This window comes from Eretmochelys imbricata, unplaced genomic scaffold (genome assembly GCF_965152235.1).
Source record: "Eretmochelys imbricata isolate rEreImb1 unplaced genomic scaffold, rEreImb1.hap1 Scaffold_33, whole genome shotgun sequence".
In the NCBI taxonomy this organism is placed as follows: Eukaryota; Metazoa; Chordata; order Testudines; family Cheloniidae; genus Eretmochelys; species Eretmochelys imbricata.
Window position 1 is genome coordinate 145,361 of NW_027554345.1, and position 24,815 is coordinate 170,175.

Genomic DNA, 24,815 nt, shown 5'->3' on the forward strand with positions numbered 1-24,815 from the left:
AGACAGAGCCAGTCCCAGAACCGGAACCGGCAGCAGCTCATAACCCTACACAAGAGGCTCAGCCGGAGCCTGAACCCCAACATAGTGCACCAGTGGAGAGCGGTTCACAGTCAACAGAAACAGCCCCATCCCATACATTGCTTCGAGAGGGACCAAGCCTAGGTCCACAATCCAATGAGGAACTTATGTTTCCAGCATCAAGGGAACAGTTCCAGATCGAACAGGAAACAGATGAAAGCCTCCGGAGAGCTTGGACAGCAGCACTGAGTAACCCACTTCCTCTCAGCTCTTCTAATCGGTCCAGGTTTGTTGTAGAAAGAGGACTTTTATACAAGGAAACTCTTTCTGGTGGACACCAGGAAGACTGGCATCCTCAGAGACAGTTGGTAGTTCCAACTAAGTACCGGGTCAAGCTCTTGAGCTTCGCCCACGATCATCCTAGTGGCCATGCTGGGGTGAACAGGACCAAAGACTATTTGGGGAGGTCATTCCACTGGGAGGGAATGGGCAAGGATGTTTCTACCTATGTCCGGTCTTGTGAGGTATGCCAAAGAGTGGGAAAACCCCAAGACCAGGTCAAAGCCCCTCTCCAGCCACTCCCCATCATTGAAGTTCCATTTCAGCAAGTAGCGGTGGATATTCTGGATCCTTTTCCGAAAAAGACACCCACAGAAAAGCAGTACACATTGACTTTCAAGGATTTTGCCATCCGATGGCCGGAAGCACTAGCTGTAAGCAACATCAAGGCTAAAAGTGTGTGCCAGGCACTAGCAGACATTTTTGCCAGGGTAGGTTGGCACTCTGACGTCCTCACAGATGCAGGGACTAATTTCCTGGCAGGAACTATGATAAACCTTTGGAAAGCTCATGGGGTAAATCACTTGGTTGCCACTCCTTACCACCATCAAACAAATAGCCTGGTGGAGAAATTTAATGGGACTTTGGGGGCCATGATACATAAATTCGGAAATGAGCACTCCAGTGATTGGGACCTAGTGTTGCAGCAGTTGCTCTTTGCCTACAGAGCTGTACCACATTCTAGTTTAGGGTTTTCACCATTTGAACTTGTATATGACCATGGGGTGATGGACCCGGACCCCAGGCCAACATCTGCAACAACAGTAGTGGATCCAGTCCCACAGACCCAGACAGAGCCAGTCCCAGAACCTGATTGATTTTCAGTGTCCTAAAGACAAAGGGTCTGGTCTGTGCTCACATTGCTAACCAATTGGTTGGTATATTATTCTCAAGCCTCCCCAGGAAAGGGGGGTGAAGGAGTTTGGGGGGATATTTTCTGGGGATCGGGATTCCAAGTGACCCTTCCCTGAATTTTTGTATACATCACTTGGTGGTGGCAGCAATACCGTCCAAGAACAAGGGAAGGAATTTGTGCCTTGGGGAAGTTTTAACCTAAGCTGGTAGAATATAAGCTTAGGGGGTCTTTCATGTGCGTCCCCAAATCTCTACAACAGAGTTCAGAGTGGGTGGGGAAGGGAACCCTGACAAGGGTCATACTCCATGGTGGCCAGAGGGAAACACTCAGAGGCCCCAAGGAAGAGCAGGAAATCCATTTATACAACACAGCCCATGTAGGAAATGTTCTTGTCCTCTGAGAGGAAGTTCACCAGCATCTTGGGGACAGTGACCGAGGTGTAGCAGGATAAGACCCGGAGAAAGAAATACATGGGGGTTGAAAGGCTGGGTCCATGGTGATGGTGATGAGAAGGATGTTCCCAGTCAGGGTAATGGTGTAAAATAACAGATAGATGGACAACAGAGGTACCCCCAGCTCGCGGTGGTTGGACAGTCCCAGTAGAGTGAATTCAGTCACCACAGTGAGGTTCCTCCTTCTTGATTCTTCTGCATATTTCCTCTGTGGGGGGACAATAAATATCTAGATAACATGTGAAGGAATGACCCATTTCAGGAACTAAGGAGGAGATGTTCAAAGGCACACATGGAAGTTATGGACTCAGTGCCCAAGGACATTCAATAGGAGTTGTGGCCCACATCACCAAAGGTATGTGAGTGGCTAACTCCCATTGATTTCTAGGGGAGTTAGGCACCTAAATATTTTAAAGTGTCTGGGAGCCTGAATGCCACATGTGCCTTTGAAAATCTTCCCCAAAAGTCATAGGAGCAAATTCTCTCTTCATGTCACCAAGTTCAAATCTCATGGAGGGTCCTTCCAAAATCCCTGTGTGGGTTGACTGGCATTTCCATATTCGCGATGTGGCCAGAAAATGGGAATAAATGTCTCAAGAGAAAGAATCACCCCCCAAAAGTTCATAGTTTCTGTGTGAGCAGTCAGGACTGCCTCGAAAGGGCCCTTCAGTTAGACAGATAGACTCACAGATAGACCAACAGAAAGACAGACAGACACATAGGCAGACCAGTAAAAATACAGATACACCAATAGATAGATAGACCAGTAAACCAATGGATAGATTTCACTTGGACCCAAGTTACTTGTTTAAATTCTATCCTCTTTCACATTCCTTTAACCATCCCACCTTCCCACCCTCTCCAAGAAGGATGCACAGTTTCTGACTTGTAATTCATAAGGAACAGATTGACTACACTATATTCTAACTGACACACTATGCAGGTCCCCAAGTGGTGCAGATCAGCAAAGCTGCTTTGAAGTAAATGGAGCTATGCTGATTTACCCCTAGAATTCCATCTAATCAGCACAGAGTTTTCTGCCCTGCTCGGTGAATCTAAAGCAGGGGTGGGCAAATTTTTTTGGCCTGAGGGCCACATCTGGGTGGGGAACTTGCATGTGTGGCCATGAATGTAGGGCTGGGGCAAGGGGCTGGGGTGTGGGAGCGAGTGCGGGGTATGGGAGGGGGTGCGGTGTGAAGGAAGGGGTCTTTGTACAGAATATTCAAAGGGAGTGAGTTTTAAATTCATACTCATGAGTGTTTGGAACAGATCCTCAGCTGGTAAAAATTCTCAGAGATCTATTGACTTCAATTGAGCTATGACAATTTAAACCATCTGAGGATTGGCTCCTTGATTTTTAAGAAAAAAGAAAAGGAGTACTTGTGGCACCTTAGAGACTAACCAATTTATTTGAGCATGAGCTTTCATGAGCTACAGCTCACTTCATGCTCAAATAAATTGGTTAGTCTCTAAGGTGCCACAAGTACTCCTTTTCTTTTTGCGAATACAGACTAACACGGCTGTTACTCTGAAACTTGATTTTTAAGGATTCCCAGTGTGATACTTTCATTTGTTCACAGAAGCAAAAGAGAGCATGTTAAAAATGTATCCTGTCAAAACAGCTCAAAGGTCAAACACTGAGTATTTTACGATGAACTGTTTGTAAATGACAGCTAGAGTAAGAGATAGCCATAAAAATCTTTGTTAAATAATGTTTAATAAGGAGTCCTTATGAGAAAATCATGATCTGGACATAGACAATCGTTAACAGGAAAAGAAGCACAATAATTTGCACAATAATTTCCATAGATTATTCATTATCTAGCTAGCTAACATAATTCACAATCAAATAGAAATCTATCATGATGACAAAATGAGGTTGTGTGTTAGCACAAGGAATGGTCCTGTCTGTCTGTCTCTCTATCTAATCACATACTCTGCTTTTCTCTGTCATATATGAAGTGTACACAACCATGCACAAAGATGATATCCTAATACTAATAACTGGCCAGCTTCTGAGATCCTTTCTCAGTTTGGATGTGAGTAGATCGACACGGGAAGGCGTATGGAACACCAGATCAGTGTAAGTGATGGCCCTTTTCCACTTACACCAAGATTAGAACAAAATGACCCCAGACAAGAAGCTTAAACCAGTGTTCATGTCACTACTGAGTGCTGCCCAGTGACTTCGGGGCAGAACCTCATCAGTAGTAAACGTGTGATGTTATTGGGTCTACAGTGCATTGGTGCTGGTCTAGCTGAGTTGGGAAATCAGACCCTGACCTCTCTGTCACACTCACTTTCTTCAGGGTGCTGTCAGCCAAATCTGAATCCTTGTGTATATAGGTTATTGGCCAAATCCTGATCTCCTTGAAGTGATGGGCTAAACCCTAGTGGCTTCCATGGAATACAAATCTGACCTCATTATCCTGTGTCAGGTTTTCTTTAGGAAACTCTGGAAAAAGTTTCTCTTCAAAACACCCTTTTCACCATAGCAAGAATGATACCATTTTTACATATTCAATAGGTAAAAATAATAGAAAAGATGCCTACCTCAGATTGTTATTTCTCTAACATCATTAATAATACAATAATACCCCAACAGTCGATACATAATCATTTCATGAAGAACTCAGCCAAGCAGAAACCTCTTTTGTACCCTTTTATCATTGTGGGGAGCAAACCTTCAGCTCGCTCAGAAAACCCCATCAAAGAGATGACATAGTGGCACTTCCAAGAGAGGACAAACATTGAAAATCCTGTCAAACCAAACACTCAACATCTCCCCAGGCTTTCCCACCTCCACAACTTCCTGGAACAAAGAAACAAAACAAACCACCAACCAACCAGTTAAGCCAAAAAAAAATGCTAAAAAACAGACAAACAAACAAACAAAAAGCACAAAGAACAAATGCATTTATACCTTAATCAGAGATTTTATTCCCACAAACAAGAAGAGCGAGAGATCTCACTATGGACTTTGCTTTGGCTACTGATTTTATGGGCAGGGTGCTCAGATAGTATGGTGATGGGTAGCAGTATATGATAGATAGATTCTGATCTTATTTACATTGGCCTAAACCTATAGTAACTCCATTTTTCGGAGTCATGTTTGTCTGGATTTTTCCTAGTGTAAATACCCAATTCTGCATAAACAGAGTGCACAGTATTTTCTCATGCAGGCAATAATGTCATCAGCTGATTATATTTATAAAGAAACACAGAATGAAATTGTTACTGAAGGAGAAATAAGGACATTTTATTCTTAGAGAATAACCTCCAAACTATCAGTTTACTCAAGGCACCTTTGAGCTCCTTGTTCCTCATGCCGTAGATGATCGGATTCATCATTGGTGGCAACACAGAATAGAGAACAGCCACCACGAGATGCAGACGTGAGGTAGAGCTGGAGGTGGGTTTCAAGTAGGCAAAGGTCGCCGTGCAAATAAACAAGGAGACCACAATGAGGTGAGGGAGGCAGGTGGAGAAGGCTTTATGCCTACCCTGCTCAGAAGGGATTCTCAGCACTGTGGTGAAGATCTGAACATACGACACAATTATGAAAATAAAGCAGCTTGAGGCTAAGCACATACTAAAGATGAGAAACCCAACTTCACTGAGGTCTGAATTAGAGCAAGCGAGCTTGAGTAGCTGGGGGACTTCACAGAAGAATTGCTCCACCATGTTGCCTCCACAGAAGGATATTGCAAAGGTGTTTCCAGTGTGCACTGCAGAGTAGAGAAGAACACTGATCCAGGCACTGGCTGCCATTTGGACACAAGCTCTTCTGTTCATCACTGTCTCATAGTGCAGTGGTTGGCAGATGGCAGTGTATCGGTCGTACGCCATGATGGTCAGTATGGCAAAATCTGCTGAAGCGAAGAAGACGACGAGAAAGACTTGGGCAACACATCCAGAATAAGAAATCGATCTTGTGTTCATGAGGGAGTTGGCCATGGATTTGGGGATGGTGACAGAGATGGAGCCAAGGTCTAGGATGGACAGATTCATCAGGAAGAAGTACATGGGGGTGTGAAGGTGGCGGTCAAGGGCTATGGCTGTGATGATGAGAAGGTTCCACAGTAGGCATAACAGGTAAAGCACTAGAAACACCACAAAGTGTAAAATCTGCAGTTCTGGAACATCAGAGAACCCCAGGAGAAGGAATTCGGTCATGGTGGTTTGGTTGGACATTTTCTTCCTCAGTACACTGTGTGATGGCTGCAGGGGGAATGAGAAGGACCATGGTCAGGATGAGAGCAACAGAGGGAATTGCCCTGATTCCGCTTTCTCTAATATCTCATTATATGAATGCCAAAGGTGCACAGAACTCATCACTTACAATGAGTAGGTGTTGGCAGTGCTCCTCACCTCTGACAATCAGTCAGTCATGTTATCACACTATTGTATATTGGGTCAGATCCTTTAAAGTCAATGGAGCTTCGTTACTTTACCCCATCTGACGATTTGGCCCAAGATGTGGCTTGTTAAACGCAGCCTGATTCCCACGTACACTCACCCAGCATCAATAGTAGCAGCTCAGCTCTGATTTTTCTACCCCAAGCTCTGTGCCTAGACGGCCGGCTGCCTGCTTCCAAATTGATTTATGGCACCAACTCCCAGCTGCACTTTGGCCTGTGTGTTACAATGGACTAGCAGCATCCCTCCATCATCACTATGTTGTATTGTTTACTCTGTGCTGTGCGGTGCAGGGGTTGCCAGGACACTTGGGCTCTACTCTTGTCTCTGCCAGCGACCTGCTGTGTGACCTTGGGCCAGTCATTTCCCCTCTTTCTGCCATGTCTACTAGGACTGTAAGGGCCTTCAGAGAGGGGCTATGGGGCAGATTTTTAAAGGTATTGATGCACCTAGTGGGATTCTCAAAAGCATCAGGGCCCTCAACACCCCTTGAAATCAACGAGTTATAAGCTCCTAGGTGCTTCTGAAAGTCCCACTAGGTGCCGAAATACCTTTGGAAACATAGCCCCATGTCTCGTTATGTGTAAGTTCTGCACACCCATTGACACCGAGTATACTCAGCCAGCAGCAGTGTGAAGCTAAGACAGGAGCTCTGATTTCTATTCGCAGTGAGCTCCCATCTGTCCTTGAACGGGTCAGGATAGACAGGGGTTGTCTGCTTGGCTCAGCTCTAACCCAGGGTTGAAAGGGGCTAGTCTGTATAAAGCAGAGTCTGTGAGCTGTCAGCTTTACCAGTTATTCAGTTGTTACCTCCTCTCAGCTATCCCTTTGAAAGAGTAATCACACAGATGCAATAGAATAAATGGTTTGAAATTAAGGGTTTATCAGGCAATATTAATGTTCTCCAATTTATTTGAAGTTTAAGGCTGGTTGGAAATTTTCAGCTGTGTTCTTTTTAATCAAGACTGGGTTTTCAGTTAAACAACAACAAATCTCAGAATCTATCTGCTTTTCTCCAAACATTTTTGGATTGTTCACTAAAGAAACTGAAAACTCAAAACACAAACATTTTTGTTTTTTCGACTAAAAAAATCCACTTTTCAGCAGAAAGTTTTCATTTGCCAAAAACTGAGGGGGGTGGAATGTATTTGGGGTTTTCAGTGAAAAGTCAAAATTTTCCTGAAAGGTGGAAAAATTCCAATCAGCAGTAGGCATCTGATTAATTTGAGAGTAAAAGTCTTAACGAGTTCAGATTGTAATTCATATTTATCCTCTTAATTTTCCCTCTATGTTCATCCCCAAACCTAGTTAATTGAAAAAGCAAACTTACTGTGCTGATCTTTGTGGATTTTTTCCCCAATGCATGATCCAATCAGTCATCCAGCACTACGATTCTTTGGTCAATATCTATCTATGTACCAGAACCTAGAAGCAAAAAGCACATGCATCTGAGGATTCTTTCCCCCTTCATTTTGAGACTGCACTGCCAGAACTACACTCATTCCTGTTGCTCTCGCAGAGGAGCTGTGTGTAGCTGGCATTGAGCGTCACTGGCATTAAAGGACTGATGCTGCAGGAAGGTAATTTATTCATGTCTATTTCCTAAGGGCGGGTGGGACTCACTCCCTGGAGCCCTGCACAGCTCAGCAGCAGAGGCCCAGAGGCAAGTGCAGAGATGCTTAGCTGTCAGGGTTCCTTCCCCACTCTGAACTCTAGGGTACAAATGTGGGGACCTGCCTGAAAACCTCCTAAGCTTACTTTTACCAGCTTAGGTTAAAACTTCCCCAAGGTACAAACTATTTTACCTTTTGCCCTTGGACTTCCACTGCCACCACCAAACTTTATTTGGGTTCCTGAAAAAACGTAGTTTGGAAACGTCTTTCCTCCCAAAATCCTCCCAACCCTTGCACCCCACTTCCTGGGGAAGGTTTGGTAAAAATCCTCACCAATTTGCATAGGTGACCACAGACCCAAACCCTTGGATCTTAGAACAATGAAAAAGCATTCAGTTTCCTTACAAGAAGACTTTTAATAGAAGTAAAAAAGAATCACCTCTGTAAAATCAGGATGGCAAATACCTTACAGGATAATTAGATTCAAAACATAGAGAATCCCTCTAGGCAAATCTTTAAGTTACAAAAAAGACACACAGACAGAAATATTCATTCTATTCAGCACATCTGTTTTCTCAGCCATTTAAAGAAATCATAATCTAACACATACCTAGCTAGATTACTTACTAAGTTCTAAGACTCCATTCCTGTTCTGTCCCCGGCAAAAGCATCACACAGACAGACACCGACCCTTTGTTTTTCTCCCTCCTCTCAGCTTTTGAAAGTATCTTGTCTCCTCATTGGTCATTTTGGTCAGGTGCCAGCGAGGTTACCTTTAGCTTCTTTACCCTTTACAGGTGAGAGGATTTTTCTTCTGGCTAGGAGGGATTTTAAAGGGGTTTACCCTTCCCTTTTTATTTATGACACGAGCTGATGAAGGCAAAAGAGCCATTCTGTCCCTCCAGTCCGACCCTCACATAGTATGGGGCCTATGATGTCCCCCAGCATTCCCTGATTCCAGCCCAGCTTCTGTGTTATCTGTGGGCCAGGATCACAAAGATGGAGACAGGCACCTATGGGGATTTATCAGTGCTCCGAAATGAGCTCAGTGGCTAAGTCCCATGGTCATTCAGTGGGAGTGAGGAGCGTAACCTGCTTAGATGCTATTGTAAATCCCATAGGCAGCTATCTCCTTCTTTAGGGACCTAAACCCCTTTGTAATTCTGGCCCTGTCTCTCTCATTAACTTCCAAGGCCTGGGCTTCTCCTGAATTTCAGAAAATCGTTCCTGGGATTGGCAAAGGAGCAGTGTCATGGAAAAATTAACCGCGCGGTGTGTTTGGATCAGAACAAAGTCTGAGGTCCATTTATTTAAGCATGCTCATACCGGGAGAGTCAGCCGGAGCTCCTCTGCCGCAAATGGAAAATACAGGAGCTGATAAAGCTGAAAACCACAATCTGTTAAGCACACTTCCTTCAACAGCATTTTTCCTTATTTGGCCTACAGTGCAAGCTTCAACGGTAGCTTTACCTGATTTGGAATATAGCAAAACAAGCTTTACCTGTTATTGACAGGTGCTTCCTTTGCGGTTAACGGTCTTTTCTAACTTCTAGTGGTTGTGGTTACATTTTTAAGCTGACCTGTTGCTATTTGCCTCTTAATGGAATTTTCCTCACCCTTTTCTTATGCTTCATACACACAGTTAGCTTGACCAAAGTTTTAGGCCTATAAATTTAGGCCTACTAGATTTTTCCTCCACAGCAGTAAGGCATGTATATCTTGGGCTCCTAACTCCCTTAGAGGCCCTTGAGAATCCCAGCATGTAATGATAACTAGTACAGCCAGCAGGGGTGAAACTAACTTACAGGACTTACCGGTACGCCGGAGTCCTGAGCAGGGGGGGTGGGGCCTGAACCGGAAGAGGTGGGGCCTTGAAATCCCTAAGAACTTTAAATCGAGATTTAAAGGGCCCAGGGCTCCGGCTGTGGCAGCAGCATCTGGAAGTCCTGGGCCCTTTAAATCACGGCCAGAGCTACCAGATACGGAGGCACCTGGGAGCCCCCGGGCTTGGGGGTGATTTAAAGGGCCCGGGGCTCCCCGCAGGGGCAGGAGCCCCAGGCCCTTTAAATCACCACCCTAGCCCTGCTGCTGGAATCCCCGGGATAGCGGTGGTGGCCGGGAGCTCGGGCATTGATTTAAAGGGCCCGGTGCTCCCAGCCGCTGCTACCACAGAGGCGCCCCGTGCCCTTTAAATCGCCACCCGACCCCCGGGGTTCCCAGCCACCTCCGCTACCCGGGGACTCCAGCAGCAGGGCTCTGGCAGCAATTTAAAGGGCTTGGGGTTTTTTGTTCCATTCAGCACAGCTTATTGATCATCCATTTAAACAAAACAGAATCTAACGCATATCTAGCTAGATTCCTTACTAAGTTCTAAGACTCCATTCCTTTTCTGTTCCCGGCAAAAGCATCACACAGACAGAGAGAATCTTTGTTTCTCTCCCCCTCCAGCTTTGAAAGTATCTTGTCTCCTCATTGGTCATTTTGGTCAGGTGCCAGCGAGGTTATCCTAGCTTCTTAACCCTTTACAGGTGAAAGGGTTTTTCCTCTGGCCAGGAGGGATTTTAAAGGTGTTTACCCTTCCCTTTATATTTATGACACGCCCCCCAAATCACAGATAGGGTGAAATGCTCGCTGTGATTTCTTCCTGGAACTCTAGGAGAAAACAGAGTTAATAAGACGCATGCACCTCTAAATATACTAACGAGTATATAAAGACTAAGAATATTTTCCGCATCTCAAGGACGATTTTAACCAGTTGATTCTGGGAAACTTTCATGGGAGAGTGCATCAGCCACTTTGTTAGAAGCTCCTGAGATGTGTTGGATGTCGAAATCAAAATCTTGGAGAGCTAAACTCCACCAAAGAAGTTTTTTGTTATTTCCCGTGGCGGTATGAAGCCACCGTAGCGCAGCATGGTCGGTTTGCAGGTGGAAACGCCGTCCCCAAACATATGGGCGTAGCTTTTCCAGAGCGTAGACAATGGCGTAACGTTCTTGTATACTGACTGACCAGTTGCTTTCCCTCTCAGACAGCTTCTTGCTGAGAAACATGACAGGGTGGAATTCTTGATCCAGTTCTTCCTGCAATAAACTGCTCCCACACCACACTCAGACGCATCTGTGGTTACTAGGATCGGTTTGTCAAAGTCTGGGGTCCTTAGTACAGGGTCAGACATGAGTGTCGCTTTAAGCTGGTTAAAGGCCTTCTGACACTTTTCGGTCCACTGAACAGCATTTGGCTGTTTCTTTTTGGTTAGGTCTGTCAGTGGGGGTTCGATTCGGCTGTATTGCGGTACAAATCGCCTGTAATAACCGGCCAAGCCTAAGAAGAATTGAACCTGTTTCTTTGACTTTGGGACAAGCCACTTTTGGATAGCATCCACTTTGGCCTGTAGGGGGTTGATAGTTCCTTGACCCACCTGATGTCCAAGGTAAGTCACTCTGTTTAGGCCTATTTGACACTTCTTGGCCTTAGCAATTAGTCCTGCCTCCCTTATGAGCTCAAAGACTTTTTGTAGATGTTCCAGGTGTTCTGCCCAGAAATCCGAAAATATGGCCACATTGTCAGGGTAGGCGACTGCATATTCTCCTAATCCCTCTAGGAGACCATCTACAAGTCTTTGGAAGGTGGCGGGTGTATTCCGCAGCCCGAAAGGGAGTACCTTAAATTCAAACAGCCCGACATGAGTGGTGAAGGCTGACCTTTCCTTGGCGGATTCATCTGGCGGTACCTGCCAGTACCCCTTGGTTAAGTCTAAGGTAGAGATGAACTGGGCCCGTCCCAGTTTCTCTAATAGTTCATCTGTGCATGGCATTGGACAGTTATCTGGGCGAGTTACAGCATTTAGCTTACGGTAGTCCAAGCAAAAACATATCTCCCCATCTGGTTTGGGATCTAGAACCACTGGAGATGCCCATGCACTTCCAGAGGGGCGGATTACACCCATCTGTAGCGTATCCTGGATCTCCCGTTCTATACCAGTTTTAGCTTGAGGAGACACCCGGTAAGGTTGGACTTTAATTGGGTGAGCATTACCTGTGTCAATGGAGTGGTATGCCCATTCAGTCAGTCCTGGGGTGGCTGAGAACGTCGGTGCATAGCTAGTGCACAGCTCCTTGATCTGCTGTCGCTGCATACGCCCAAGGGTCATGGAGAGGTTCATCTCTTCCACGCCACCATCACTTTTCCCTTTGTAGTAGACACCTTCAGGCCACTCAGCGTCATCTCCTCCCTGGGCTGTAAACTGACAAACCTTTAATTCTCTGGAATAAAAGGGCTTTAGAGAATTAATATGGTACACCTTAGGCTTTCGATTGGAGGTGGGGAATGCTATGAGATAATTAACAGCTCCCAAGTGATCCTGGACCGTGAATGGCCCTTCCCATGACAATTCCATTTTATGGGCCTGGAGTGCCTTTAAGACCAGGACCTGGCCCCCTACTTTGAAGGAACGCTCTCCTGCATGTGTATCATACCAAGCTTTTTGCTCTTTTTGAGCATCCTGTAGGTTTTCTTTAGCAAAGGCTAGAGATGTTTGGAGGGTGTTTTGTAGGTTGGTTACAAAGTCCAGAATGTTAGTTCCTGGAGAAGGTGTAAATCCCTCCCATTGCTGCTTCACCAACTGTAATGGCCCCTTAACCTCGCGGCCATATACAAGTTCAAATGGGGAAACCTTAAACCGGGATGTGGTACAGCTCTGTAGGCAAAGAGCAACTGCTTCAACACTAGGTCCCAATCATTGGAGTGCTCATTTACGAATTTATGTATCATGGCCCCCAAAGTTCCATTACATTTCTCCACCAGGCCATTTTTTGATGATGGTAAGGGGTGGCAACCAAGTGATTCACCCCATGAGCTTCCCAAAGGCTTTCCATAGTTCCTGCCAGGAAATTCATTCCTCCATCTGTGAGGATGATGGAGGGCTAACCTCCCCTGGCAAAAATGTCTGCTAGTGCCTTGCACACACATTTAGCCCTGGTGTTGCTTAGAGCTACTGCTTCTGGCTTCGGGTGGCAAAATCCATGAACATCAGTATGTACTGCTTTCCTCTGGGTGTCTTTTTTGGAAAAGGACCAGAATATCCACAGCTGCTCGCTGAAATGAAACTTCAATGATGGGGAGTGGCTGGAAAGGGGCTTTGGCCTGGTCTTGGGGTTTTCCCACTCTTTGGCATACCTCACAAGACCAGACATAGGTAGAAGCATCTTTGCCCATCCCCTCCCAGTGGAATGACCTCCCCAAACGGTCTCTGGTCCTGTTCACCCCAGCATGGCCACTAGGATGATCATGGGCTAAGCTCAAGAGCTTGACCCAGTACTTAGTTGGAACTACCAACTGTCTCTAAGGATGCCAATCTTCCTGGTGTCCACCAGAAAGAGTTTCCTTGTATAAAAGTCCTCTTTCTACAACAAACCTGGATTGATTAGAAGAGCTGAGAGGCGGTGGGTTGCTCCATGCTGCTGTCCAAGCTCTCTGGAGGCTTCCATCTGCTTCCTGTTCAATCTGGAACTGTTCCCTTGATGCTGGAGACAATAGTTTCTCATTAGATTGTGCACCTAGGCTTGATCCCTCTGGAAGCGATGTAGGGGATGGGGCTGTTTCCGTTGACTGTGAACCGCTCTCAGCTGGTGCACTATGTTGGGGTTCAGGCTCTGGCTGAGCCTCTGGTGTAGGGTTATCGGCTGCTGCCAGTTCAGGTTTGCTGGGTCCCTCTGGTGTTGGGGTTGCAAGTACTGGATTCAGTGCTGGCAATGGGTCTGGTGCTGGTTGTTCCGCTGGTTCCGGTTCTGGGACTGGCTCTGTCTGGGTCTCTGGCACTGGATCCACTACTGCTATTGGAGACATTGGCCTGGGGTCCGAGTTCATCACCTCTGACCGGGTCGTTGTAGAAGTTTCCGGAACAGAGCTAGGCCTCACGGCTTGTTTAGCCTGGCGGCGGGTGACCATTCCCACCCTCTTGGCTCGCTTAACAGGATTGGCCAAGACTTCCCCCAACAGCATGGGGATGGGATAATCATCATAGACTGCAAAAGTCCATGTTCCTGATCAGCCCTTGTACTGGACAGGCAACTTGGCTGTAGGCAAATTGAAAGAGTTGGACTTGAAGGGTTGAATTGTCACTTGGATCTCTGGGTCAATTAAATTGGGGTCCACTAAGGAAGCATGGATAGCCGACACTTGTGCTCCAGTGTCCCTCCATGTAGTGATCTTCTTCCCGCCCACAGTCACAGTTTCCCTCCGCTCCAAGTTTATCTGGGAGGTATCTGGGCCTGAGGACCTCTGGTGTGATTCCGGTGCAATGAACTGTAATCTGTTGGGGTTCTTGGGGCAGTTGGCCTTTACATGCCCCAACTCATTACATTTAAAATATCGTCCAGCTGATGGATCACTGGGGCGAGGCGGGTTGCTGGAGAACGGGGTGGTGGGACAATGAGGTGTCTGGAGGTTTCTTTGGGAGGCAGGTGGGGCCTTGGGCGGCCCCCAGTAATAGGGTGTGGTCTGGGGTTGTCCCTTCTGGTATCCGCTCCAACTACAACCAGTTTTTTTCTTTTCTGCCACCTCCACCCATTTGGCTCCAATCTCCCCCACCTCGATTACAGTTATGGGCTTCCCATCTAGGATGTATCTTTTTATTTCCTCAGGAACACCCTCTAAGAACTGCTCCATTTGCATTAGGAAGGGCAAATCTTCTGGAGATTCAACACTTGCTCCCGATATCCAGGCATCCCAATGTTTCACAATGTGGTAGGCATGTCAGGTAAATGACACGTCTGGTTTCCACCTTAGGGCTCTGAACCACCGACGGGAATGCTCGGGTTCATACTTGTTCATGTGTTCCTTAGGTATTTCAGCTGCCACCTCAGCTAAGGGTCCACTGAGCTGCGGCCTCAGCTCTACCATGTACTGGCCTGTAGAGATGCTGTACCCAAGGCAGGCTCTTGTGAAGTTTTCTAAGAAGGCCTCGGTATCATCGCCTGCCTTGTAGGTGGGGAACTTTCTGGGATGGGAAGTGGTATCTGGAGAAGGATTGCTAGGGTTTGTTGGTTTATTCTGCTGAGCCTTTGCCTTCTCCATCTCCAGTGCATGCTTCCTCTCTTTTTCCTTCTCCTCCAGCTCTTTGTCCCTTGCCACGATAGCTCTCCTGTGGGCAGCCTCCCTTTCCTCCTCAGCATGCTTCCATTCTTTTTCCTTTGTCTCCATAGCTCTCCTGTGGGCAGCCTCTTTGGCTGTTTCTGTTTTGGGCTCTGTCATGTTTGCCTCTCTGTTTTTAACTAACTTTACACCAGAGAGTTAGAAATAAAATAAACAAAAAAACTTGGCTTGTAAAATTTTGCTGTGCTGTCCAGATACCCATGTTCTCTGATAGTGATTGTCAGCCTACAGAAAAATCCTTAAAAAAAAACCCTAACATCTTTGTCTCCAGGCAAATAGGCAGAAAACCCCTCTAATTGCTCTTAGGTAAAAAAAAAAACTTCTTCAGGTCTGTGAAGACTTGTGAATTTCCCTGCAGGAGGTTAACTACCCTGCTTTTAGGTAGAGAAAACTCCAGCTCACAAAAGACAATTCCCTTTTGCCTCTGCTCTGGCTCCAAAACAGAGGAAAAAAAAAAACTCTAACTGCTTTCAGCCAAAAACCTGCTTTTCAGCAGCCCAAAGGAAAAAAAATATTTCCTTTTAAAATCTGTGCTTCTGGTTCAAAAAATCTCAAATTGATCTCGAAATAATTTCAAGTTAATCCCACTGCTCTGTCACCATGTCAAGGTTCCTTCCCCACTCTGAACTCTAGGGTACAGATCTCCTCAGCTTACTTTTACCAGCTTAGGTGAAATCTTCCCCAAGGTACAAACTATTTTACCTTTTGCCCTTGGACTTTTTTGCTGCCACCACCAAGCGTCTAACAAATATATAATCGGGAAAGAGCCCGCTTGGAAACGTCTTTCCCTCCAAAATCCTCCCCAAACCCTACACCCCCTTTCCTGGGGAAGGCTTGATAAAAATCCTCACCAATTTGCATAGGTGAACGCAGACCCAAACCCTTGGATCTTAAGAACAATGGAAAAAGCAATCAGGTTCTTAAAAAAGAATTTTAATAGAAGAAAAAGTAAAAGAATCACCTCTGTAAAATCAGGATGGTAAATACCTTACAGGGTAATCAGATTCAAAACATAGAGAATCCCTCTAGGCAAAACCTTAAGTTCCAAAAAGACACAAAAACAGGAATATACATTCCATTCAGCACAGCTTATTTTCTCAGCCATTTAAACAAAACAGAATCTAACGCATATCTAGCTAGATTCCTTACTAAGTTCTAAGATTCTATTCCTTTTCTGTTCCTGGCAAAAGCATCACACAAAGAGAGAGAACCTTTGCTCCTCTGCAACCCCTCCAGCTTTGAAAGTAGCTTGTCTCCTCATTGGTCATTTTGTTCAGGTGCCAGCAAGGTTATCCTAGCTTCTTAACCCTTTACAGGTGAAAGGGTTTTTCCTCTGGCCAGGAGGGATTTTAAAGGTGTTTACCCTTCCCTTTATATTTACGACACACCACAACCACTAGCCCAAAGTAGGTCTAATGCTGAAACCTTAGCATCACTGATTTCAGCTCTACAACATTTAACAAGACTCCTAATTGAGTCTACATTAACTCTGTTATTACACAGTGGTGAGACAAAGTAGCAAATTGGTGTTTAGGGCAACAGGCAAACAATATTAGTGTCACTTCTTTCTCTTAACTCATTGGGCTTTGGAACCCATGTCCCTCACCTAGTGAATGCTACTTAGTTGAGGGTGAGTCCCTCAGTCATAAGGTGCCAAGTACAGTACTACTGTCCTTGATTCACATAACTAGGATAACAACCCTTTATTACTCCTGCCCCAATAACAAAGAGACTCGGGATCCCACAGCAGCCAAAGTGGCCATTTGAGCAAGCAGTCCCGTCATGCTAGGCAGGATGGGGGTGCCCATGCAAATGAGAACAGCCCTGAAGTCCTTTTCCACAGCTCACCACCAGATGTCAGGGGAGAGCTCATTCTGACTCTGCTTACAAAATAATGCCAAATAGCCAGAACCCTGCCTCAGAAGGAATGAACAGAACAGGACAATTATCGAATGATCCATCCACCGTTGTCCAGTCCCAGCTTCTGGCAGTCAGAGCTTTAGGAACATCCAAAGCATGGGGTTGTGTCCCTGACCATCTTGGATAATAGCCATTGGTGGACCTATCCTCCATGGACTTATCTAATTCTGTATTTTAGCCAATTGTACTTTTGGCCTTCACAAAATCCCCTGGCGAGTTCAACAAGTTGACTGTGCGTTGTGAGAAGAAGTACTTCCTTTTGTTTGTTTTGAATCTGTTGCCTATTAATTTCATTGAGTGACCCCTGGTCCTTCTGTTCTGTGAAGGGGTAAATAACACTTCCCTGTTCACTCTCTCCACAGCATTCATGATTTTATGGATGTTTATCATATCCCGCCTTAGTCCTCTCTTTTCTAATCTGAACAATATCAGTCTTTTTCTCTCTCCTCAAATGGAAGCTGTTCCATGCCCCCTAATCTCTATCCCTTTTCCAGTTCTAATGTGTCTCTTTTTTTGTGGGGCAACCAGAACAGCACACAGTTTTCAAGGTGTTTGCACATGCCATGGATTTATATAGTGGCATTGTGATATTTTCTGTTTTATTATCTATCCCTTTACTAAAGGTTCCTAACATCCTGATCGCTTTTTTCACTGCTACTGCACATTCAACAGATGTTTTCAGAGAACTATCCATGATGACACCAAGATCTCTTTCTTGAGTAGTAATAGCTAACTTAGACCCCATCATTTTGTATGTATCGTTGGAATTATGTTTTCCAATGTGCATTACTATGCATTTATCAATATTGAATTCCATCTGCCATTTTGTTGCCCATTCACCCAGTTTTGTGAGATCCCTTTTTGACTCTTCACTGTCAGCTTTGGACTTAACAGTCCTGAGTCATTTTGGATTGTCTGCAAATTGTGCCACTTCACTGGTCGCTCCAAGATCATTTATGAACATGTTGAACAGCACAGGTCTCAGTATAGATCCCCAGAGAATGCAGCTATTTACCTCTCTCCATTGTGAAAACTGACTATTTATTCCTACCCTTTGTTCCCTGTCTTTTAACAAGATACTAATCCATGAGAGAACATTCCCTCTTTTCCCATGACTTCTTACTTTGCTTAAGAGCAGTTGGTGTGGGTCTTTGTCAAAAGCTTTCTGAAAGTCCAAGTTCCCTGTATCACCCTTGTCCACATGCTTGTTGACTCCCTGAAAGCATTCTGATAGATTGGTGAGGCACGACTTCCTTTTACAAAAGCCATACTGACTCTTCCTCAACCTATCTTGTTTATCTATGTGTCTGAAGAGTCTCTTCTTTAAAAGAGCTTCAATCAATCTGCATGGTACTGAGGTTAGGCTCCTGTTAGCCGACGGCCAAGGATGTTTGGTGAGGTGCCAGCTATGCCCGTTTATACCATCCGTGACTTTAACCGCTAGGACGCACTGTCCCTTCGTGGCGGGCAGCCCGGGCTAGGCTGACGGATGCCCCAAGGTCCTAACCACCCGTGACTTTAACTGCTAGAGCTCAGAGCTCCTTCGCAGCGGGCAGTCAATACTGACTGACAGGTGCCCCAATGGCAGCACTAAGAGCCTCTCCACACCCGTGACTTTAACTGCTAGAGCTCAGAGCTCCTTCGCAGCGGGCAGCCAGGATTGACTGACAGGTGCCCCAAGAGTTTGCCCCGTGGAGGCGGCACAACTCAACGCTAGGCTCTTAGTACTCTCACCTAATGGCCAGGCTTTAGAGCCAAAACGGCTGAGGTTCTTTAATTGTGTTGGCTGCTTTACAGTAAACCAGAGAAAACAAGTCAGGCTTATGCACAAATGGTTACCAAAATTTATTAAGCTAGATTCTAATCATGTGGTTACAAAATTGCTAGTGCCTACTTATTTAAATGTAGAGATGTTACACACACAAACAAGTTACAAAACTGAAGCCACAATCCCAAAGAAAGAAAACAAAGTATAGAGCTCTATTTCAAAATATGTGTACACTAAAGATAGGAGATCAGGTGTGGGTGCTTCTTACCCTCCTTGCATCTCTCGATTCCAGCGGTGCCAAGCCAGGATCGGTCACTCAATTCCGCGGAAAGACGAATAAGGGACAAGGCTTAGGGACCCTCTTAGCTGCACAAGCCTTGGGAGGCTGTCACTTATCTGACCAGCAGATAGATAGTGAAAAGCACTCAAAAATCATGGTGCTGTAGGTCCCCTACTTATACCTCTGTACTCCTTTATTCTCTTTCTCCTTTCTTATGCCAAATTGAGGCTGGTCTGTCTGGGTGACGCCAGCTTTCGCAAGAGTAGTTTACACTTGCAAAGAAGAGAAACAATAAGTTTCGACTACTGGACATTTCTTTTATCAGGGTAAATATTTTCCCACCTAGGATGTTGGTGTGTGTGCATCACGCTATTTAGTAGGGGCTAAGAGCCATGTCTGTCACAGGGCCTCTGCCTGCTGTGAGCTTAATCGTCGTATCTGTTCCCAGAGGCACATTGTAGCAGCACACCTGTGCTTTCACAGCTTCAAAGGCTGTGCTGGAATATATGTTAAGTGCCCTGTTCCGGCTTCCTCCTGTGTTTCCAGCAATGCTGGTCTGGGGGGCGGGGGGGGCTGTCTGTCTGGCTACAGCTCACCAGCCTGTAATTGTCAGGATTGCCTCTAGAGCCTTTTTAAAAAAATCAGCATTACTTTAGCTACCCTGCAGTCATTTGTCCAGAGGCTGATTTAAGTGATGGGTCACATATCACAGTTAGTTTTTCTGCAATTTCCTATTTGGGTTCTTTCAGAACTCTTGAGTGAATACCATTTATTACTGTTTAATTGATCAATTTGTTCCCAAACCTCCCCTATTGATGCCTCAATCTGGGACAGTTCCTCAGCTTTGTCACCTAAAAAAATGGCTCCTGTGTGGAAATCTCCCTCACATCCTCTGCAATGAAGACTGATGCAAAGAATTCATTTAGTTTCTTTTCAACAGCCTTGCCTTCCCTGAGTACTCTTTTAGCATTTTGACCATCCAGTGATACCACTTGTTGTTTGGCAAGCTTCCTGCTTCTGAAGTACTTAAGAAAAATTGCTCTTAGTTTTTCTGTGTTTTGTTCGTTGCTTTTCATATTCTTTTCTGGCCCACCTAATTATACTTTTACACTTGTCTTGTCACAAATCATTGTGGAAATAGGTAGCTGGCCATTTAAGTGGTGTTGGGATTGAATCATTACAGACGAGCTGCCACGTAGGAGACTGGGTGAGCCAATGTTGAATTTCTCTGGAAAGTGGGAATCAATATTTTAATGTTACCATCAGTGTTAGCCATCTTAGTAATGAAATTTCATGCCCAAATTTACAGCCTGCTCTTTGTCACAATTGCTACTATATTGGCTAGAATAGTTGGCTTTGGGTTACACTTTGTTCCAGCCTTCGTCCTGATTTTTATCAACCTACCTCATGGGCCAGATCCTCAAATGGTATAAACTGACCCAGCTCCCTTAACTTTAAAGGAGATAATCAAATATTCATTGATGTGATAATGCATTTCATTAGTGCTCTGACTGACGGGGTGTGGACCATTGGCCTTCTCCTTCCATCTACAGGCAGGACACAATGTATGAAGAAGGAAATGTCCAACTGAACAACTGTGACCAAGTTCCTTATCCTGGGATTCTCTGATGTTCAGCAGCTGCAGATTTTGCACTTTTTGGTGTTTCTAGTGATTTATCTGGCAGCCTCGATGGGGAATCTTCTCATCATCACAGTTGTTGCCTTTGACCACCATCTTCACACCCCCATATACTTCTTCCTGATGAATTTGTCCATGCTAGACGTCGGCTCCATCTCTGTCACTATCCCCAAATCCGTGGCCAATTCCCTTATGAATACCAGGTCAATTTCCTGTTCTGGATGTATCGCCCAAGTCTTTTTCTGTATGTTCTTTGCTGTAACAGAGTTCTCCATACTCACCATCATGGCATCTGACCGATACATTGCCATCTGCCAACCTTTGCACTATGAGAGAGTGATGAGTGGGAAACCTTGTGTCCAAATGGCAGCCGGTGCCTGGATGATTGTTCTTGTCTGCACTGGACTGCACACTGTGAACATGTTTGCAATATCCTTCTGTGGCGGCAACATGGTGGATCAGGTTTTTTTGTGAAATCCCCCAGCTACTCAAGCTCACCTGTTCTGACTCTTACCTCACTGAAACTGGAGCTCTTGTCTTTAGTGTCTGCTTAGCCTCCAGCTGCTTTGTTTTCATAATTGTGTTCTATGTTCAGATCTTCACCACAATGCTGAGAATCCCCTCTGAGCAGGGCTGACGTAAAGCCTTCTCCACCTCCCTCCCTCACCTCATTGTGGTCTCCTTGTTCTTTTTCACTGTAGACTTTGCCTACCTGAAACCCACCTCCAGCTCAACATCAGGTCTGGATCTCATAGCTGCTGTCCTCTCTTCTTTGGTGACTCCAGTGATGAATCCCATCATCTACAGCATGAGGAACAAGGAGATCAAAGCTTCATTGAAGAAACTGATAGGGTGGAGGTTATTCACCTAAAATATAGTGTCCATCTTTCATCTTTGATCACAATTTCTTGTTGTGTTTTTCTTTATAAATATAATCAACTGACGGCATTATTGTCTCCTTGATAACATAATTTGAAATCTGTTTATGCAGAAAGGGATATTTACACGGGTAAAAATGCAGACTCAAGTCAATGGACTTCCTGTATGTTTACACCAGTAAAAATAAGAACAGAACCTTTCTTTCTTTCTTTCTTTCTTTCTTTCTTTCTTATATTTTCTGTACTGCTGCCCACCATCACACTATCTGAGCACCTTCCCCCTAAAATGAATAGCCATAATCAAGTCCCCAGTGTACTTCATGAGGTCTTTTCCTTTTGGGGGGTATAAACTCTGCTGGGGGTGCCATGGCTTTTGGTTAATTGTTTGCTTGTGTGACAGAGTGGGGTATGATGGTGTCACTTTGTGAACTTTGTGTGCAATATTGGTGGAAATATTGGCATGGTGACTGCAGAAGTCTGGCCTGGCTCAATGGCAGCCTATTGTGTTGTAGTCCAGACAGCTGAACTGCCTGGGAAAGGTGTTTGACATGTCATTGAAGGACCATCATTCAGAACCCATCAAGACTAGAGTCTGGGGCTATCGATTTTTATAATGTCTCAACAACTTGGCCACCCCCAGAGAAAAATTATTTTTCTATACAGGGGGCCCACAGGCATGAATGTCGGAGATGGAGCTTCACAGTTTGAACCCATGGCCCAGAGACTGGGGCCTATTTAACAGTGCAATTCCATTCTTAGGGCCAACCATGGCCATGTGTAGAAAAGACTTTCAGGAGCAAGATGGCAGGAAGGACTCTGCACAGCTTGAAACGCTGGTGAACCTTGGACTCACAGAAACAGTGAGAACAGACCAGGAGAAGGGGGTGTCTCATAACAAATCTGTATCTGTTGGGGGCTTATTGCATACAATATTCCTCTTGCTAAACCCTTTGCTAAAGCTGTGTTCCTTGCCTCTCTGCCACATTCTTCTTAAAGGGGTTCAGCTAGAAGCCCAGAGTGAGCACAGCCGAGGTGAAGCTCTGGCCGAGTTCTAAGGCAGCTGGACAATGGCCTCCCATGGCCAAAGGAAGGGTGTCAGAAAAGGGGTTTGAGCTGGAGAGTGTTTCCTACAACCCCAGAGCTAGAAACAATGAAGAGACTCTACCCAGATGCACTTATCTTTGAAGTACATGGCTCCCATTGATTGGGCCCTCTTGCAAGAGACAGGGTGACTGTACGGCTGGATAAAGGGCCAGCTTGTAACACCTTGTTTATCTGGCTTTTCTTGTATTTGATCAGTTTGTCAATTTGGTTTTAGTTCTTTTTTCTATTTTGGGGAGGGGAGGGAAATGTTTGTTACATGGGAGGCATTGATATTCTGTCTAGCCAACGTGCCATCACTTTGATGTTGTTTTCTGAGTGAGCTGAAGGTTTGCTTTCCATGATGATCAAGGGGTGGAAAGGATTTGCTGTAGCTCTCTGGGTGGCTGAGTTCCTGTTGAAAGGATTCTTTTGATGGCGCTGGGATTTTATTGTATTAGTTATGACATGTTAGGGGCTCTCGAGCCTTGGACGGGTGTCGTCATCATTTCAAACCTAAACTAAAACTACAGCCACACTCTCCTGTATTCTCTTAGATCGAATAAATGGGCTAAAGGTGTTAACATAATCCAGTCACTGTCCAACATTAAACAGTGTTAAAGAAGGTCTGGAACTTGGTGTACAGAGACCTCAGCTTGCTTCGCACCATGGCAAACACACCAGGAAAAATCCGCTATTAAGCCATGTCCTCAGCTGATGCAAAGCAACATAGTTGAAGTCAATGGAGCTATGCTGATTTACAAAAACCAAGGAGGCAGCTCACTGACTTCATCAGCTCCTATAAACTTCAGACCATGCACCATAACCTGAACTCCACCTTCTCAACCTCCCTTTCTTCACACACTCTGTTACTGGGTGAGCCGGGGCTTTAGGAGGGAATGGATCCAACCATCTGTGCCTTATGAATAGCCTCTCAATGGGGCCTGAGGGAGAGCAGCTGGACTTTCTAAAGAGACGGAGAAGAACAGGAAATAGGGGAGGAAGCTGTGGCAGAGGCTGCAGAGCTGAGGAGGCACCTACACAGACCTTTGACTGAGGGGAGAGAGAAGCAGAAGCAGATCCTGGGAAGGGATGAAAAGCTGTTCCCAACTTGGAAACTTGAAGATAGACAGAGAGCCCAAGGGAGGGGGGGGCTTGGTCCAGCTTGAGACCGGTCTGGAAGACTCTTTTGTGCTTACTTTGAATTTTATGTTGTCATAACCATAGGGGTATGTTAGGAAAGAGATATTCAGGCCTCTCTGTAAAGGCCTATACTCTAAGAATGTAGGTGTATTCTTATCACTTAGCTAGTTCTAGAGGTATAAAAGAAAGAATCAAAATCACTTCTGCTGGTGTAAGGCCCTTCTCTTACTGTGGCAGCGTGAGGCCCTGTTCTTAGGCTAAGGCCTTTGGCTAAGCAGCAGAGGCAGCCATAAACTGGGAAGCGAACAGTCACATCCTTCCATTACAAGCTAGTCACATTGAAATAAGATGCTATTGGGCTGCTAGGCATTATCAGGACAGGATTGTATTCCTATCACCTCCAGAGAAAGGGAAGTGCCGAGAAGATGTAAAAGGAAACTTAGTTTGATAGCATCCTGTCTGGCAAGAACTCACTTATCAATAGCTGGGATGTGAAATCCTCACTTCTGTGTTGTTCTATCACTGTAGACCCCATTTCCCGATTGTCTGTCTGTATAATCTCTGTCTCATTCTGTGATTGTTTCTGTCTGATGTAGAATTAATTTTGCTGGGTGTAAACTAATTCAGGTGGTGGGATATAATTGTTTAAATCATGTTACAATATGTTAGGATTAGTTAACGAATCATTTTACAGAAATTAAACTAAGGTATAGCTAAGCAGAACTTACTATATAGTCTGCAGGTTTCAGAGTAACAGCCGTGTTAGTCTGTATTTGCAAAAAGAAAAGGAGTACTTGTGGCACCTTAGAGACTAACCAATTTATTTGAGCATAAGCTGATGAAGTGAGCTGTATCTCACGAAAGCTTATGCTCAAATAAATTGGTTAGTCTCTAAGGTGCCACAAGTACTCCTTTTCTTTTTATATAGTCTGCAGTCAATCAGGAAGTGAGGGGGGAATGGGAACAGGGAATGGGGGCGGGGAAATCGGAATCATAGAATCATAGAATCATAGAATATCAGGGTTGGAAGGGACCTCAGGAGGTCATGTAGTCCAACCCCCTGCTCAAAGCAGGACCAATCCCCAATTAAATCATCCCAGCCAGGGTTTTCTCAAGCCTGACCTTAAAAACTTCAAAGGAAGGAGATTCTACCACCTCCCTAGGTAACGCATTCATGTTTTGCTAAGGGCAGCAATGGGAACAGGGACACAGGTGTAAGGCTCTTTGGTGTCAGAGCTGGGAAGGGGGGGACACTAAG

General features: G+C 45.2%; 1 protein-coding gene and 1 pseudogene across 1 annotated transcript; one reads left to right on the plus strand and one right to left on the minus strand.

Annotated features, from left to right (window-relative positions):
• Window positions 1-4,899: 4,899 nt before the first annotated feature.
• On the minus strand, window positions 4,900-5,859 carry LOC144258664 (olfactory receptor 14A16-like). Its single transcript, XM_077806856.1, has one exon. The coding sequence runs from the start codon at window positions 5,857-5,859 to the stop codon at window positions 4,900-4,902; it is 960 nt and encodes a 319-aa protein (XP_077662982.1).
• Window positions 5,860-20,396: 14,537 nt separating this feature from the next.
• On the plus strand, window positions 20,397-21,327 carry LOC144258660 (olfactory receptor 14A16-like; annotated as a pseudogene).
• Window positions 21,328-24,815: the final 3,488 nt, after the last annotated feature.